At 46.1% G+C, this 16,608-nt stretch overlaps 1 protein-coding gene across 1 annotated transcript in view; it reads right to left on the bottom strand.

Annotated features, from left to right (window-relative positions):
* Nucleotides 1-458: 458 nt before the first annotated feature.
* The window catches only part of MYCBPAP (MYCBP associated protein), a 31,786-nt gene continuing 15,636 nt past the window's right edge, over nucleotides 459-16,608 (bottom strand). Inside the window, exons 7-19 of the mRNA XM_078156063.1 lie at nucleotides 13,120-13,261; nucleotides 12,863-12,978; nucleotides 12,632-12,744; nucleotides 11,341-11,452; nucleotides 10,242-10,431; nucleotides 9,669-9,856; nucleotides 8,639-8,785; nucleotides 8,047-8,439; nucleotides 7,194-7,315; nucleotides 4,972-5,087; nucleotides 3,656-3,780; nucleotides 3,294-3,473; nucleotides 459-636 (exon numbers count right to left, since the gene is read on the bottom strand). Of these exons, the coding sequence (XP_078012189.1) occupies nucleotides 571-636; nucleotides 3,294-3,473; nucleotides 3,656-3,780; nucleotides 4,972-5,087; nucleotides 7,194-7,315; nucleotides 8,047-8,439; nucleotides 8,639-8,785; nucleotides 9,669-9,856; nucleotides 10,242-10,431; nucleotides 11,341-11,452; nucleotides 12,632-12,744; nucleotides 12,863-12,978; nucleotides 13,120-13,261 (2,010 nt within the window). The 3' untranslated portion in view covers nucleotides 459-570. The remainder of the gene's footprint in view (nucleotides 637-3,293; nucleotides 3,474-3,655; nucleotides 3,781-4,971; nucleotides 5,088-7,193; nucleotides 7,316-8,046; nucleotides 8,440-8,638; nucleotides 8,786-9,668; nucleotides 9,857-10,241; nucleotides 10,432-11,340; nucleotides 11,453-12,631; nucleotides 12,745-12,862; nucleotides 12,979-13,119; nucleotides 13,262-16,608) is intronic.

Below are 16,608 nucleotides of genomic sequence, written 5' to 3'. Positions count from 1 at the left end.
ACACACAACTGATGTAGAACAGCCTCAAAGCAGATAGTCAGGTGAGGTAAATGTAACTTTTGATACGCCCACCACATTCCGTTGCCCAGACATCCCGGATGCTGGCTTTTGACAACAAGATGCAGAGGAGGAACTTCACAAAGCCAGCCTCGAGATGCATGGGCCTGGGAAGCCTGAAGGAAGGGTACAGAATACAAGAGACCAAACAGGGGTGACTCCTTCTCAAGTCACTTCCATCAATGTCCCAATCAGTTCCCTACCAACTAGTTCTTCTACTTGTCACCCCTGAGGTCATTTCCTCCTGCTCCATTATTCCCCTCTTGCCGTAGGATGCCCTGGGCTGGAAGGAAGTACCAGCTGATGCCCACAGAGATCTGAGTGTGGTGGAAGATGTGGAAGGACCCTGCCAATGACCTGGGTCCTCCAAGATCTAGAGAGATGCGCAGAAGCAGTGGGAATTGTGGAAACGTACACATTTATTATTATTTCCCTGAAGGCTGCTCAGAGACAGAGTCAGGCAGAAAAAGAGAAAGGTTCAAGAGGCTCAAGAGTTTCCTGCTGGGTTGCCATTCAGGTGTCAACCTCATCAAACAGCAGCATCATTTTGGTCACTAAGGAGTCCAGCAGCCCATAGACCTGAAAGACAGAGCAGAACATATCAAAGTCTCTCCCCAGGAGCCCATAAGCCACCAATGAAAGGGAAATAAATAGAGCTGAGAAAGGGAGGGACAGCCACCCCGGGAGGAATCGAGGAGGTGAAAAGATCCTTTTTGAGTTGGTTGGTTGGTTTGTTTTTAACAAAACATCATAAGCTTGGCTTGCTCCATATTAAATCAATGATGACAAAAACCTAATGAATTCTATCCCCATCCATCCAAATCCTCTTCTGTTCTTTGTTAAGGAAGGTAAGTTTTTATGGGGTTGCAATATTCTGTATATTATTGTTTTGTATTTTGCCATTTTCACCTATTTTAAAATTTCGTACTTAGTTTAGAATTTAAATGTTCTCTAATTTATTTCAATACAGCATTACTTTTAAATGCATAACACATATAAACTAACAGTTGCATATACACATTTTCATGTATGGATAGAGGACCCACTCATACCAATTTAATTAATATTCCATACATATGAACATTTCTCTCTCTGTACACGCATGTGTGCACATACACACAAACACACACACATGCACATGCAAGTCACAGTAGACGGGACCAGACTTGGTCAGAGAAACCTGGGTTCCCTCGGTTTGCTCAACTGTCCCTTTATTGTTGGACAAATGTTTACTCTCTATTTGTCACTGTTGCAGACAGCATTATGATGACCATCTTTGTACTAATTACTGCTTTTTCCCCTCAGGTAATTTCCTGGGGGTATTTTTCCAAAAGTGAGGCTACAGAGTGAAAGGCTATAAAAGGAGAAACAAGGGAAGGGAATATGCACTTATTAAGCACCTACTAGGTGCTAGGTGCTATGCTAAGCACTTTACATGTATTAGCTCATGTAATCCTCATGACAACTCTGCGAGGTAGGTGTGTTATTATTAGCCCCATTTTACAGATAAGGGAACTGAGGCAGACAAGACTTAAGTAACTTGTCTAGCCAGGGTCACACAGCTAGCTAGTATCTGAGACCAGATTTGAACTCAGGCCTTCCTGATTCCAGACTGAGCACTTTATGCCCAGTGCCACCTAGGTGCCTGGCTGGAATGTTTTCCATTTTTCTCTTCCTTTTTCTTTTTCTTTCTTTCTCTCCCTTCTTGTTTTCCATCTCTCTCTCCCTTTCTCTCTCTCTCTGTCTCCTCTTGTCTCTTTACCCCTTCTTCCCACTCTTCTCTCTCTCTCTCTTCCTCCCTCTCCTTCCACACATACCCACACCCACCCTTATTGTCCCATAACCATGCTAACACTGGGCACACTTGTTTTTTTCAGTTCAGGTTACCTGGGGACTATCCTTTACTTCACAAGAACACACATCAAAGCCCATTGACATTAAAGGTAACAAACTGTCTCCCCAGACTTACCAGTGACCTCTAGGCTGACCTAGCATTGCCCACTGAGGATCCTTGACTGATGCTCAGCTTGTATCATGCCTTTCTTGCTAATCTTTTTCCCTGAGGGTCACTTGGCATCCCCATGAAATCCAAAAATTGGTTGAAAGCTCCCCCCTTGGGGGCAGCTAGGTGGCTCAGTGGATAGAGCACTGGCCCTAGAGTCAGGAGGACCTGAGTTCAGACCAGACACTTGTCACTTACTAGTTGTGTGACCCTGGGCAAGTCACTTAACTCCAACTGCCTCACCAAAAAAAAAAACACCTCCCTTGATCAAGAAGCAGGGCCAGGGACTTAACCTGCATGGACTCAACTTCTTGATAGCAGTCCCCAATCCAGAATCCAAGACCTTCTCTAAGCCTCTCCTAACACTAAAGAGATAATCTATTCAACAAATGGAGTAGTCCAAGGGGTAGAGCTGAATTGGCTGAGGACAGTATGGCAAATACCACAAACATGCCTCTATCAGCCAAGCCCTGGGATTCCACCAACCTCTGCCTTGATTATCACATAGGACCAGGATCTCACATGCTTCATTCAGAGCCCCAACAATGCTGAGAAGGAGGCTCCCGAAGGCTAGAGCTCCTCTTCCCTCATTGCCACTCCCTAGCTCCATGCCAGCCCCCATCTCTCCCATGCCTCTATCCCACTCTACCCTGTCCTTCCATTGTGCCCTCTGGAACCTCCTTTCTATTGTTAACAAACTGCCCTTCATATTAAACGTGTTCCCCACTCTACCCTGTCCCAGAAATAGCTTTGTGCATGTTTTTTTGTACGTAATTTTCTATGTGCATGTATTTTCCCCCCTATACTTCTTCCCAACAAAATGCAAGCTCTGTTTTGTGTTTGTGGCTTTTTTATCCCTAGAGCATGGCACAGAGCTTTGTATATACTGGACACTTTATAAATGCCTGCTGAATCTAGCTGAATCCTGGAGGAGTTTGGGAGTAGGAGAGGTCCTAGCTCACTCCCTGATTTTCCAGTTAGAAAAAAGAGGCTCTATCTCGAGTAGGCCCTTTTGAAATAAGTCACGCACTCGTGCTGTAAAAACCCTCACTTTCTAGAGAAATTCAACCAACTTTATGATGGTGGTCTCCCAAGAAATGGGATTATCATGAGAAAGCAGACCCTGGAAAGGCAGTGGGAAATGTAAAGAAAAAAAGACAACAGAGGAAGAGGAGACGGTGCAGAGAGGCAGAGGCCAGGGAGAGGAGGTCCTGCCTGCCTCTGCCAGCCTCACCTCAATGTAAAGTCGCTGATTATATTTCTCTTGGATTATCGGATCCACTGGTTCAAAGATGGAGGCTATATGCTCCAGAGGTAATTGTTCCACAAACATTTTTTCTTTCCAATCCTGACTTGGAGATTTGTATAATTTCTTCTCATCCCTTCCCTTGTGCTTCTTGCTGTTGGCGCGATCCTGGAAAAGGCAGCCAGCGTTTTGTGAAAATAAATAAAAAGGGTGGGCTTATCCCCAGCAGCCTCTCTGAGAACAGCGGTGGTGATGGGGGAAGGCCCACTGTGTGAGGCACAGCCGGCAGCCATCCTCCCCAGCCCGTCTGCTCCCTCCGGCCAAAGGCTCTGTGAAGTTCTATGACCCACCTCTCTTCCTGGTGACTTTGCACTCCCTTTCTTCTCCTCTTTTTCTCTCCCACTGCCTTGCTTCCTTTCCAGGGCTGCAGTTTTCCGTTCTTCTTTTCCAATTCTCCCAGATGGTTTTGCTTCAACTAAAGAGGAAATATTCCTGTGACACCCTTCTGCTCCTCCACACAATTCCCCAGGGGGCCACTGGCTCTAAAGCTGAAGGGTATTTCCTGATTAGGGGCACAGGATTTCTGCTGTAAAGAAGCCGGATAAAAGACATCTGCAGCACTGATCTGCAAAATGCCTCAAGTTTGTTCCAAATAAGGATTATTTTTAAAAATGTCTACTGATGACTTTTGTTTGTATATCACCTTCTTTTCTGAGTCTATCCCTCCTCCTTTCCCTACCTAGTTGAGCCACAGGATCAATTAGCTTTTCAGGGAGAGGGGGAGGCAATCAGGTTTAAGTGACTTGCCCAAGATCATACAGCTAGTAAGTGTCTGAGGCCACATTTGAACTCAGGTCCTCCTAACTTCAAGGCTGGTGCTCTATCCACTGCACCATCTAGCTGCCCCCCAGAAGTAGTTCTTAAAAAGGAGAACCTTGGTGGACCTCCATAGCCTACATTTAGCCACCAGGGAGGATTCTAACAGCATAAGTAATTAACCTGGGGGCTTGAACTGGATTGAGATAACTACTTTCCCCTCCTCCACCCCACTCAAGCAACATTCTTTTTGGCTTGTGGTCCCACAAGACAGCTAGGTAGTGCGTGAATAGAGTGCTTGACCTGGAGTCAGGAAGACTCATCGTCCTGAGTTCACATCTGACGTCAGACATTTACTAGCTGTGTGACCTTGGGCAAGTCACTTCACCCTGATTGCCTTGGTTTTCTCATCTGTAAAATGAACCAGGGAAGGAAATGACAAACTACTTCAGTATCTTTGCCAAGAAAAGCCCCACAAGGGTCCCAGAGAGTCAGACAGGGCTGAAATGACTGAGCAACAACAAAAATCCACAAAGGAGACCGGAAAGCATGTTAGCACTAACTAGCTTTCCTGAACTGCAGGCCCATCTCCTCCCTCATCTTCTTTTCTCTGTAAAATGAGAGAGTCAGATTAGAAGAGTTCTAGGGTCCCTCCTAGCTGGGCAATGCCAGTACCCCCCAGGAGGCAGATGGCAGAAGGTGAACTGCTTTAGACCAGATTTATCTGCTAAACCCAACTGGGATTCGCTACAGAGGGTACAAAAATCCTGGGGATCCAGCGTCTCCTTCTGTTCCTATATAACGAAGTAGGGCAAGACTGAGTGACACTATGGTGCTAATCATATCTTACCTTGTGCCTCTGGGACCTCTACATAAACACTGTCCTTCTCAGGCAGGCCTAACAGACACTTCAGCCACATGGAATGGCCCACCAGACCCTCTACTACGTCACGCCACAGCTGGAAACTAGAGAACAAATAAATTCATACTTCAGGAGGCTAGAATGGGTGTGGGCGAGAGACCTTGGAGGAGTAGCAGCCTTCTCCACTCCTGAGTCTGGGGCACTACCTTCTAGCAGTGCTCAGGACCTGTTCGTTGTAGCTAACTTGACAGACTGGGCAATTCAAAGATGTTGGCCCCCTTATCCCACGTGGGAAGGTGGTTAGAAATCCTACTCCATCCACAACTCTATTGTGCAACGGACCTCAGTTTTGAGTAGAAATCTCGTTAATGCTGGCCCAATAGACCAGGCAAGGGGCAGCACCATTGGAATGAGGATGGAGAGGTCTGATTTAACCCTCACCACCCAGCATCTTCAGAAAATGGACTTTTAGCTCTCAGAGGGCCTGTACTACCTCTGGCCACAGAGGAAAGGATCAGACCTTGGACTACGCATTCTCACATGAGGACCTGGAGGACCATTTTCTCAGTTTTGTTGATGTTCAGTCATTTCAGTCTTGTCTAACTCTCTGTGACCCCATTTGAGGTTTTCTTGGCAAAGATACTAGAGTGGTTTGCGATTTCCTTCTCCAGCTCACTTGACAGATGAGGAAACTGAGGCAAACAGGGTTAAGTGATTTGCTCGGAGTCATACAGCTAGGAAGTATCTGAGGCTAGATTCAAACTCAGGTCTTTCTGACTCCAGGTCAGGCACTCTAACCATTGTACCACCTAGCTACCCATTTTCTCAGACAGCCACACCCCTCACAACGGGCTGTCCCAATTGGGTAGGCTTGTAACTCATTCCCCAAACTTACCTGAGAAGGGAATGTTTGAGGAGGAAAAAGATAGACGTTGGCTGCTTTGATGACCCCAAGAATTGGGGGTTAAAGTATAATAATTATAAAGAGTTGTTTCAATGAATAACTCTGCTGGGAGAAAATTTTGCCACCTGAATTTGGTCAGGTTCTCCAGTAAAGATATGCCATTTAAAAAGCTCAGCTCATATTCAGCTTAGAAATAAACCTAGCACTCCATGGAACAACCTGTCTCATGGCATGTCAGTTTAATCTCTTTCTGTTCCTCTCTTAGTCAAAAAACAATGAAGAAGCCCTAGAATGTTGTCTTACAGTAACCACTCACCAGAGATTGGTGAGGACCACAGAAGGAAGTATACTAGCCAGCAACAGAGTTCAAATGGTTTAGAGCCACTGTGTGCCAACCTAAGTTAAAGGGGCTAGACCCCTGCCCCAGAACTAGGGTGAGAGGGCTCTCTGTAACAGAGAAGAAAGGGGAAGGAGATATTTTCCCATGGAGAGACAAATGAGATATGATGAAGCACATTTCCCCAGGGTGGGGCGGAGGAGATGTCAAAGAATAAATGAAATATATACAAAAATATTCTTAGCAGCCCTTTTTGCGGTAGCAATAAACCAAACCAAAACAAAGTGAAGCGGGTGGCCATTGACTGATGCACAGTTGAACAAATGGTATTAATGCAATGGAATATTGTTGTGCTCTAAGAAGCAATGAAGATAAGAATTCAACATGGGGAAATTTGTGAGAAGTGATGCAGAGAGAAGCAAGCAGAACAAGGAGAAAACAACAATAATAACTAACATTCACCTAAATTCTGACAGGGTGCCCTCACAATAACCCTTTGGGGTAGGTACCACTTGTGTTATTCTCATTTCAGAGACAAGGAAACCAAATGTCGGAGAAACCAAGTGACTTGCCCAGGGTCACCTAGTATGCATCAAAGGTGTGATTTGAACTCCGGACTCCAAGTGCAGGGCTCTAGCCTCTACAGCAGGTTGCAAAAAACAATCCTCCAAGGCAGCTGGGTTTGGGTTAATGACAGTGATCAATCCTAGCCCCAGAGAACAGATGATGAAAGTTATCTCCCTCTCCCCCACCTTGGCAGAGAAGTGGAAGCCTATGAGAGCTGAATACTGCTTATACTTTTGCTAGTCACTTTTTATTTCATTGGTCAGTTTTGCTTAACTGTTTTTCTTTGCTACAAGGAAGGGTTCAATAAGGGAGTGGTATATTGGGGAATGTCTAGGGCATCAATAAAGCTTCTTTAAAAAATGAGGTGATTTACACAGGGGGTGGGAGGCGGGGAGCACATACCACATTTGGTACAGGAGGTCTGACTGCAGTGGCCTGGGCTCTGAGCACAGCTTCAGAACTCCCTTGTTGAGTCGGAGAAGTGCATCTTCTCTCTGTTCCTCTTCCGGGAGATCCAACATTGCCTAAGGGGTCCGAAAGGACAGCAACTCTACCTGAGTCCTGGAGGCCCCCAATGTACCCTTAAGAGGTTCATAAAGGCACAGAACACACTTAATGTCAACAGCTCCACACAAAGGAAGAAGATTCCACTCGGGACTCTCCCCCCTGCTGTGGCTTGGTTATATCTGGGCCCTGGGGAGAGATGGAAGTGCTCTTGGAAGAATACTCAGTTCTGCCTCAGAGGTATCCCACCACTACCAGGAGGCTGATGACGTCTATACCTTTGGTGGCATCCTGGGAATCTGTCCTCAGAAATACCCAATGCTCGGCAAGTCGAGCCAACAGTTCCAGGAGAACATGCACAGCATGCTGGATGGCGAGTAAGGAGAGCCCAATTCCAGGCCCAGGATCTGCCATTTACTGTGGGATGTTGGACATCAGTTCCCTTCTCTAGGGATTAGTTTCTTCCTCTGAGAAATGGAGGAGCTTCCCCACATGCTCTCTCTGGTCTCGACCAGCCCAGATGTTCTATGATGTCTGTCTCCATCCCCCGTGGCTGCCCTTCCACCCCACCTGTGAAGGAAACAGCTGGAGGATGTGTCTCCCCAGTCATTCACAACAGCAGGTACTGTCCCTCTGCCTATGCATGAGGCTTGGGATGTGTCTGGGAAGCCTCTGACCCTGGGTAACAGCACCACCTTGACACTATCCTGAGCCCCTTTGGTGCCCATCTTGTCTGCTTCTAGGCCAATACCTTTTTGAAATCATCCACGCAAAGATTCCACTTGGGGTACTCAGGAATCATTGTCTGGGACACTTCAGGCCTCTCCAAAGCCTCCTCTTCTAGTTCCTTCTGGTTTTCAATCACTTTGAATATGGTAGTCTTCTGGGACAGGAGAGATATCCTGGACTCATTCTTGGATGAAAGACTCCTCTTCAAGCCCCGGCGGCTTTCCCCCAAAGAGCCTTTCGCCTTGTCCCCTATAGAGCTCTTATCAGAACCCACTGGGAACTTTGGGACTATCACTTCCTCCTCCCGGGGGCCTGGTGAAATTTCTTCCTCTTCAGGGGGGGTGGGCAGGGATGGTGCCATGTATTTATTCCATAGTTTGTGGAGTTCTCGGACCACTTCATGCTGATAATGTAGCTATAAGAGAAGTGGAGAATGCACACACACACACACACACACACACACACACACACACACACACAGAGGAAAGGGTCAGAGCTCAGGAGCCAGAGTCAGACCCACCTATAACTCCCTGTCGACTCACCGGGCCCCCTGCTACCTCGCCATCTCCCTGGCACTTGCACACCTGGAGCTGGCTGCAGGGTAGGCCCCATACCTGAGGGTTCCTGTAGCAGAACAGATCTTCCTCAGTGAGGTAGGCATCCACTGGGGATGCAGCTCGCTCTGGGGGCCAGATACCTTTCAGCAGCTCATTCAGCAAGTCCTCCACGATGGCGACAGCTTCTCGGGAAGCTATTTTAGCCTGAAGAAAGGAAGGAGGAGCACTGGCGCTCAGGCTTCTGCTGCTTGTCTGTCTGTCTTCCAGACCTTTCACAAACCATACGAGGGCGGATGCTCGGTGGAGGAAAAATTCCCACTGACACAACCCTGTCCCTTCCCTCCACAGTCTCCCACCGCTGGATGCAAAAATCTATTAGGTATTCCCAAGCAGCCCTGAAAAGTAGAGATCAAAGAAGATAACACATGGAAAGTGCTTTGTAAACCTGAAGACAAAACAAATTAAAAAAACCTTAAAGCATCATTTGAATGCTAGCTTTTATTACAGGAGAGACCTGCTATTCTCCCTGCCGATACACATGGCCATCCCCTTCACTGGGAGTTCCCAATGCGTAGGAGAGGGAGGCTGATGAAAATCTGCAGACTTGGGAAGAGATTGGTGAACATCCTTCAGTCCTTTCCACCAACCAGCTAGAAATAACATGCCCAATAGCATGAATGTCAGGAGACCCAGCATGGCAAGAGCATCATAGTTAATATCTTCCATGGTAATTCAATTCTTTGTTTTTTCTTATTCTTTCAAGCCCAGCCTCACTTTCTTCAGAGTATAACAGGCTATAATACTTCACATGTTAAGGTTGAAAAATATCCTTTGTCTGGCAGCACAAAGAAAGAGCCCTGGCCCTGGGGCTGAAGGACCTGAGTTCAAACCCCACCACTGACACTTACGACCTTGTGACCTGGGGCAAAAGGAATTTTCTGTTACATGAAAGTTGCTGCTTGTTTGCGAAGATCAGTAACTCACCCCTATGGGCTGGGGGTAATAGGATCACCATGAACACCCGCCAGGAAGGACATGAGGGTAATCTATCCAACCTCTGCAGCTGCCAAACTCCCAGGTCCCTTACCTCCAGTGACTTTCTTTCTTCCTTCAAAACGTCTTGGCTCAGGGCAACAGCCCGCAGAGTGACCTGCAGCAGAGCTCCCCCTAACAGTTTGGGGTGGGTTCCAAACTCCCAGCTCTCCCTGAAGATTCCTGAGTTTGAAGACTTGAAGAAGAAGATGTACTCCTTCGTTTCTCCAGGAAGAATCACACCTGAACAGGACAGGGACTCCGAGTCTTCCCCAAGTCCAGCTTAGCTGAGCCCAGAAGCTGTACCCCAAGATCTAGCACCCCCCTCCACATCTCAGAAGTGTGTGTGTGTGTGTGTGTGTGTGTGTGTGTGTGTGTGTGTGCGTGTGTGTGTGCGGCAGGAAGGGGCCATCTCACTTCAAGATTTAAGCCCAGTCTCTCCATACCAAGTCTGCTTTCATCTGGTCTCCGTTCCTGCAGATTCTCTCTCAAACAAAGCTTAGGTGGGGACAGAGAGATCAGATTCAGGGAAGCTGGGCAATGATTACACCTTGGTCTCTTTCAGGGATGTGCCTGAGGTCAGCACCCGTCCGGGCCAGGAAGGCCAAGGTCATTTTCTCTTACATACCCTCCTTGGTGTTGAAGTAAAACCGCTGCTGTTTGCTCTCCTTAAACTCTTCAAAGGTGTCGGGCTGTTGGAGCCGCCTCCAGTCATACCAAACAGCTGCAGTGCCATTGTTCACAACTGTCAGGACAGAAGATGTTCTCTCCCCTTCCATGGTCTCAAAGGTCAAACGCACGGCAATGCCAATTTGCCTCTATGAGAGAGAAAGAGGACAGCAATGCTGATCTGCCTCTGTGGGAGAGAAGGGGGACGTTGATACCAATCTACCTATATTGGAGAGAAGAGGGACAACGATGCTGGTCTGCCTCTATGGGAGAGAAGGGGGACAATGACGCTGATCTGCCTCTGTGGAAATGAAGAAAGGAAAGTCAGTCTGCCCTGCCAGTGGAGGACTCTACTCTCAAATGGAGCGGTGGGGACTGTGAAAATGAAATCTTGATGGTGACTGCCCCAGGAGCTGTCACTGACAAGAAGAAGAGACAAAATAGATTCTAAACCATCGCGGGGAGCCCTTAAGTTAGTGCTGATGACAACTTCCCACCAGGGAAGGTTCTTTAGCTCCCAGAGGATATTATGAAATCTTTTTCCTCAAAGAGATACTATTTAGGGAGGGTTGACTTATATGCTTGCTTGGAGGTAAAGCAGCAGGTAAGAAGGGCAGCAGGTGGGAAGTGAGGGGGGGACATTGGAAAGAGCCCTGGGGTTGGAGTCCAAAGACCTGGATTGGAATCTCTGCTCTGTCGATTACTAGCTGTGGGGCCTTAAACAAATCACTTAGCTTCTCTGCCTCTTGATTTCCTCATCTGGAAAATGAACAGATTGGACTGGATAACCTCCAAGTTCCCTTCCAGACTTAAAGCTATGATTCTAAAGACCAAAGTACAGTCTTCTGACTTCATTCTTGTTCAAGTTAGTCCTGTTGTCACTTTTGGATGGAGGCTGAAAATGTGGTCAGACTAAACTAAAACAGGACATCGCGATCACCTTGTGATTTTGTCAAAGTCACCTTCAGGGTAGGAAGGCCCAACCCTCTCCCCTGGGCGAGGCTATGGTGAAAGATTCAGTTTGAGCTTAAAGGTACACAGAGGTATATGAGGTTTACCTTCCCTGGTGGTAGGCTACTGTCAATCCAGCATGCTGGTTTTCCACAGAAGAGCAAAGAAGGACCAAGAAAAGGCATGGGAACGACATCAGGATAGTCAGCTAAGGGATCTCTGGAAGACAAACCAATGACATGTTGTCCTTAAGGGGGCTGATGTTCTTCTGAAAAACCGAGAGAAAGGGCAGCCAGGGGCATTCAGATCAGGGTGTAGATGAGATTGGGAGATACTCAAGACATGGCACTCTCATCATCAACATGCGTTTATCGAGTACTAGGTCCCAATGCTAAATACTGGTGATAGCTAGGTGGTGCAGTGGACAGACCACTGGATTGGAATCAGGAAGTCCTGAGTTCAAATCAAGCCTCAAGATACACCCTAACTGTCACTTAACCTTTGCCTGCCCCAGTTGCCTCATTTGGAAAATTAGGATAATAATAGCACCTACCTCCTGCCAGGGTTATTATGAAGATAAAATGCAATAATGCAATAGTGACTGTAAAGGTTTCAGCAGCCTTAAAGCACTGTATAAATGCTAGCTATTGTGAGACAAAGAGAGGTAAAAACATACTCCCTGACCTCACAGAGCTCCCATTCCAATGGGAGAAACTACATGCAAATAATTCTGTCTACATAATATCTATGCAGTGTAAATGGAGGGGAGGTACTAGCAGTGGGGGATGACCAGGAAAAGCTTCCTGCAGGAGGTGGGATTGGAGCTGAGTCTTGAAGAAAGCCAAGGGACACTGAGGCCAAGGGCAAGGTCAAGAAGGTGAGCATTCCAGACATGGGGGACAGAAAGTCAAAAGGCCACTGGGTCAGGAGATGGAATGTTTGGCAAAAAAGGCCTGTGCTGCTAGATCATACAGTCCATGGAGGGGAGTGAAATGTAAGAAGACTGCAAAGGCAGGAAGTAGCCAGGTTGTGAAAGGCTTTAAAAGCCAAACAAAGGAAAATCCAAAAATTGCCAAGTCCTAAAACTATAGAATCATTGATTATATGCAGAATGAGATTTGATAATTATTCATCATGACTAGTGTAAGAATGTTCAAGAAAATCAGCTTGCAGAATAAAACAGGGTGAGAAAGATGGCTGAAAGAAAAACCTGAAAATCTGAAAAGGGTAAGTCTAAGAAGTGATGGCTATTAGAGAGAATTAATAGGGTGGGCTGGCCCTCAACACAAACACAAATGCCAAAAGGGACTACGACACTGGAATGCCCACAAAGACTACATGAAGTAATGTCCCATGATGGACATTATGCACTCTTCCCTGACATTAAAATCAACTCACGGAGTTGCTTCTTTAGATGTGCTTTCCTTGACATCTTTAAGGACTGGGAAGTGCTGTGCAGAGACAGATGAAAAAGGATGTCCTTTACCAACCACTTCTAGGCCATCAATGTCCTTAATTCAAAAAGGAAAAAACAGGAAAGGGGAATGTGTTTACCTTTTCTAAAAAGACATAAGCATCCCACTGGGAGCTTCATACTGAAAAGGGCACAAAAAGGTCCAGGAGCATTACCGGCTGGTTGAAGTCCAATTCCTTCAGAATGTGCCGGAGCTCCTTTCGTCGGTCAATCAAAAAGAGACTCTTATCCCATGTGAAACGGAACCTAGGCTTCCTCATGGATGGCAGTCCTGAAGAACAAATCACAGTCACTCAGTACATGAAGATCAGCCTATTTCTTTTCATCTACCTTCCCTTCCTAAAGAGCTCTAGCATCCCTGTAGAATTTCTGAGAATACTTCACTCACAAGGTGTTAGCTAGTTTTCCTTACCTGACTCCATCTGAATGCTCTGAGGCTTCCCTACATGAATGATGGGCCGTTGGTAGCAACAAGGCCACTGGGTCACCAGACCTGTTAGTTCATCTCCAATATATTCAGGCTGGCTCCAGAAATTACAGTCGACCTCAGTGCCCTGGCAAATAAGGAGAATTGATTGGACTCCCCCCAATTCATAATGGCACCAATGTGGGGAGCCCAGAAAGTCAAAGACATCTGATATGGTGCACACAGACCCTCTCTCTGATGAAACAGTAGCCCTTGTGATGTCACAGGAAAAATCTTTCATACTTTTCCTCCTGGGATAAGGAATTCTAACTTTTACAGAGACTACAGAGAGATCTGTTATTTAGGACAGATACAGAATTATCAGGATCCAAAACAGTACCCTTAGGGGCAGGTAGGTAGCGCAGTGGACAGAGCACCATCCCTAGTTAGGAGTCAGGAGGACCTGAGTTCAAATCTGACCTCAGACACTTGACACTCACTAGCTGTGTGACCCTAGGCAAGTCACTTAACCTCACTGACAAGCCCCCCAAAAAGAGTACTCTTTGGGGACTACCTCCATTCCAACAAAATTGGCTATTAGCCCCTGCCATGCCTTTGCACAGGCTGTCCCCATGCCTGGAGTGACCTTTCTCCTCATCTCCACTGTTCACATTTCCTAGCTTCATTGAAGGCTGTTTGAGATTCTGCATCCAACTCTGTGCTTTCAGGATATAGAAACTGACTTCTCTCATGATGTAAAGTCTTGCATCACTTGGGACCCCATCATCTCACACACTCCCCTTGGCCACTTTAAATGACATCGCTCCATCACCCTGATACCCATTAACCAATCCAAACCAATTTAACATGCATTTAAGCACCTACTATATATTTTTGAATTCTTACATTTTAGTAAGAAAGTCACATTTTTATTATCAAATGAGATACCTGTAAAGTACTTAGCAGGTCACTTATTTGGATGTGCTTTTCTTGGACATTTTTAAGTACTGGGAAGTGTTGTGCAGAGACAGAGGAGAAAGGATGCTTAGAAAAGCACTTAGTAAAGGGCCTGGCACACAGCAGGCACTTAATAAATACTAGCTTCCTTCCCTTTCTGGATGTCAGAAGTTCACTGACCTGTTTGGGTGAATCCTTGGAAAAGGGAGAAAATCTTGCTTTTTTTGGATGGAGATGTCCTCTAAAGTTATGGCAATATATCCTGAGCCACTTAATTCCCAAAGTGCTCCCCCACCCCCTTTTTAAGCTGTGCCTAATAAATAGAAAAACTATCTATTAAAAAGACCCTACTGTGTGCACAGCTCTATGCTAAGCACTGGAGATTCAAAGATAAATTGAATAAGTCCTAGTTTTCCTCAAAGAATGTAAACTGTGCTGAGGGAATACAATATGTAAATAGATAAGGACATATATGACTGTTTAAGGAGAGATAGCACACTGAACACTGAGACTCAGCAAAAGTTTCCCATAGGAACTACTGGATTGGACCAGTTAGTGGGCACTGGAGGGGATGAAGCAAAGACATCTGGTAAGAGCTGTTAAGGAAGCTGGAGAATGTAAGAAGTGGCAGTAGAGAGGAAGGAAATAATATGGAATGAGCCCAGAAAGGTAATATGGAGTCAGGTTGTAAAGAATTGTAAATGCCAAGCTAGGAAGTTTTTAGTTCAACCTAGGAACAATAGTTAGCCACCAAAGGGTCTAGTTCTAGTACCAATTCAAGGTTCAATAATACCAATGAGTGTCTCTAAATCATTCCCCACTCCCTCCTTCTCTGCGACCTTTGACGAGACCAATGCTTCTCCTTGTACCCTCGATCCTCTTTCCTCTGGGAGCTTTACACTTCTAATACTCCCCCCTCTCTCAAATCTCCAGCCTCTCTTTTTTTGTGAGCTCCTTCTCTGCTGATGACAAACATGCCCAGGTCTCCTCTGTCCTTAAAAAATCTTTACTTAACTTTGACAACCCCTCAGGTCATCGTCCCAAATCTCTCCTCCCTTTGTGACCTAAACTCCTAAAAAGCCCTCTACTATTGTTGTCCCCTCTTCCTTCTCTCCCATTCTGTTCTCAAACCCTCACAGTGTCGCATCTGAGTCCAAAACACATTGAGACTGCTCTCTCTGGGGTTCACAAGGATCTCTTAACTGCTAGAGCCAATGATCTTTTCTCTGTCCTTGTCCTTGGGAACCTCCTTTGCAGCTTCCAATGCTGCTGACTACCCCTCCGCCTGGAGGCTCTCTCCTACTCAGCTTTCATGACAGTTTTCTCATGCTACCTACCTAACTACTCCTGTTCAGTCTCCTTCACTGGATCATCATCCATGTCCGGCCCTTTAACGACAAGGGTCCCTCCAGGCTCTGTACTGGGCCCTTCTCTTTCTACACCCTCTCTTTGGGTGATTTCATCCACGCCTTTAGATTCATTTATCTCAGTAGAGATGACACCCAAATCAATATGTCCCATCCCAGTAGCTCTCCTAAACTTTTGTCCAATATCTCCAAAATGACTTCTGAGTACTTGTACCTGGATGTCCCATTGGCATCTTAAACTCAAAATCTTCAAAATGGATAACTTCATTATTCCCGCCCCCTTAAATCTGCCTTTCCCCAAAAACTTTCTGTGGGAGAGCACCATAGTCAACTTCAACTCTTCCTTCTTCTTCACTGGCTAAAGCTTACCAATTCTACATCCACAATATCTCTCCTTTCTATCCCTTCCTCTCTACCCATACAACCCTTCATTACCCCACAACTGGACTATAGTAGTTGCCTCCTAATTGACTTCTCTTCTTCCACTCTCTCCCTGGTCCTATCCATCCACCAAACAGCTGCCAAAATCATCTTCCTAAAGTGCAAGTCTATGCCATTCCCCTGATCAAGAAACTTCAGTGGTCCCTTATAACCCAAAGATTAAAACAATTCTCTGGCTTGGGACTTCTCAGTCCCTTCTCAGCCTAACTTCAAAGTACTTTTCTAAACTTATTTCACATTATTCTCCATTATACATTTGAAAGTCTAGCCAAACTGGCTTACTTGCTGTTTCCAAACTTGATACCCATTTCCCACCATTAACGCATTTGTACAAGCTGCTCCCCATGCCTGGAAGGCACCCCCTCATCACCTCCACTTCTTCCAATCCTTAGCATCCTTCAGGCCTGAACTCAGGTACCAACACAGACTTTCTTGATCTTCCTAATTAATGGTGCTCCCTAGCACTCTCTCCTAAAACTACTTTGTGCTTATTTATCTGTGGAAACAATGTATTTTCTCAGCAGAATGTAAGCTTCTCGAAGGCAGGCTCTGTTTTTGGTTTTGTCCTTGTATCTCCAGTACCTGGTGCAGCAGCTTACACATGGTAGGTGCTTGTTGCTGAGTCACGTCCCACTCTCCTTGACCCTAGTTGGGATTTTCTTGGCAAAGATACCGGAGTGGTTTGCCATTTCCTTCTCCAGCTCATTTGACAGCTGAGGAAACTGAGGCA

The sequence above is a fragment of the Phascolarctos cinereus genome, unplaced genomic scaffold (genome assembly GCF_003287225.1).
Source record: "Phascolarctos cinereus isolate Bilbo 61053 unplaced genomic scaffold, phaCin_HiC Scaffold_5;HRSCAF=322, whole genome shotgun sequence".
Lineage (NCBI taxonomy): Eukaryota > Metazoa > Chordata > Mammalia > Diprotodontia > Phascolarctidae > Phascolarctos > Phascolarctos cinereus.
Note: the sequence above shows the minus strand (reverse complement) of the source record. Positions and strands in the feature narration are given on the sequence as shown.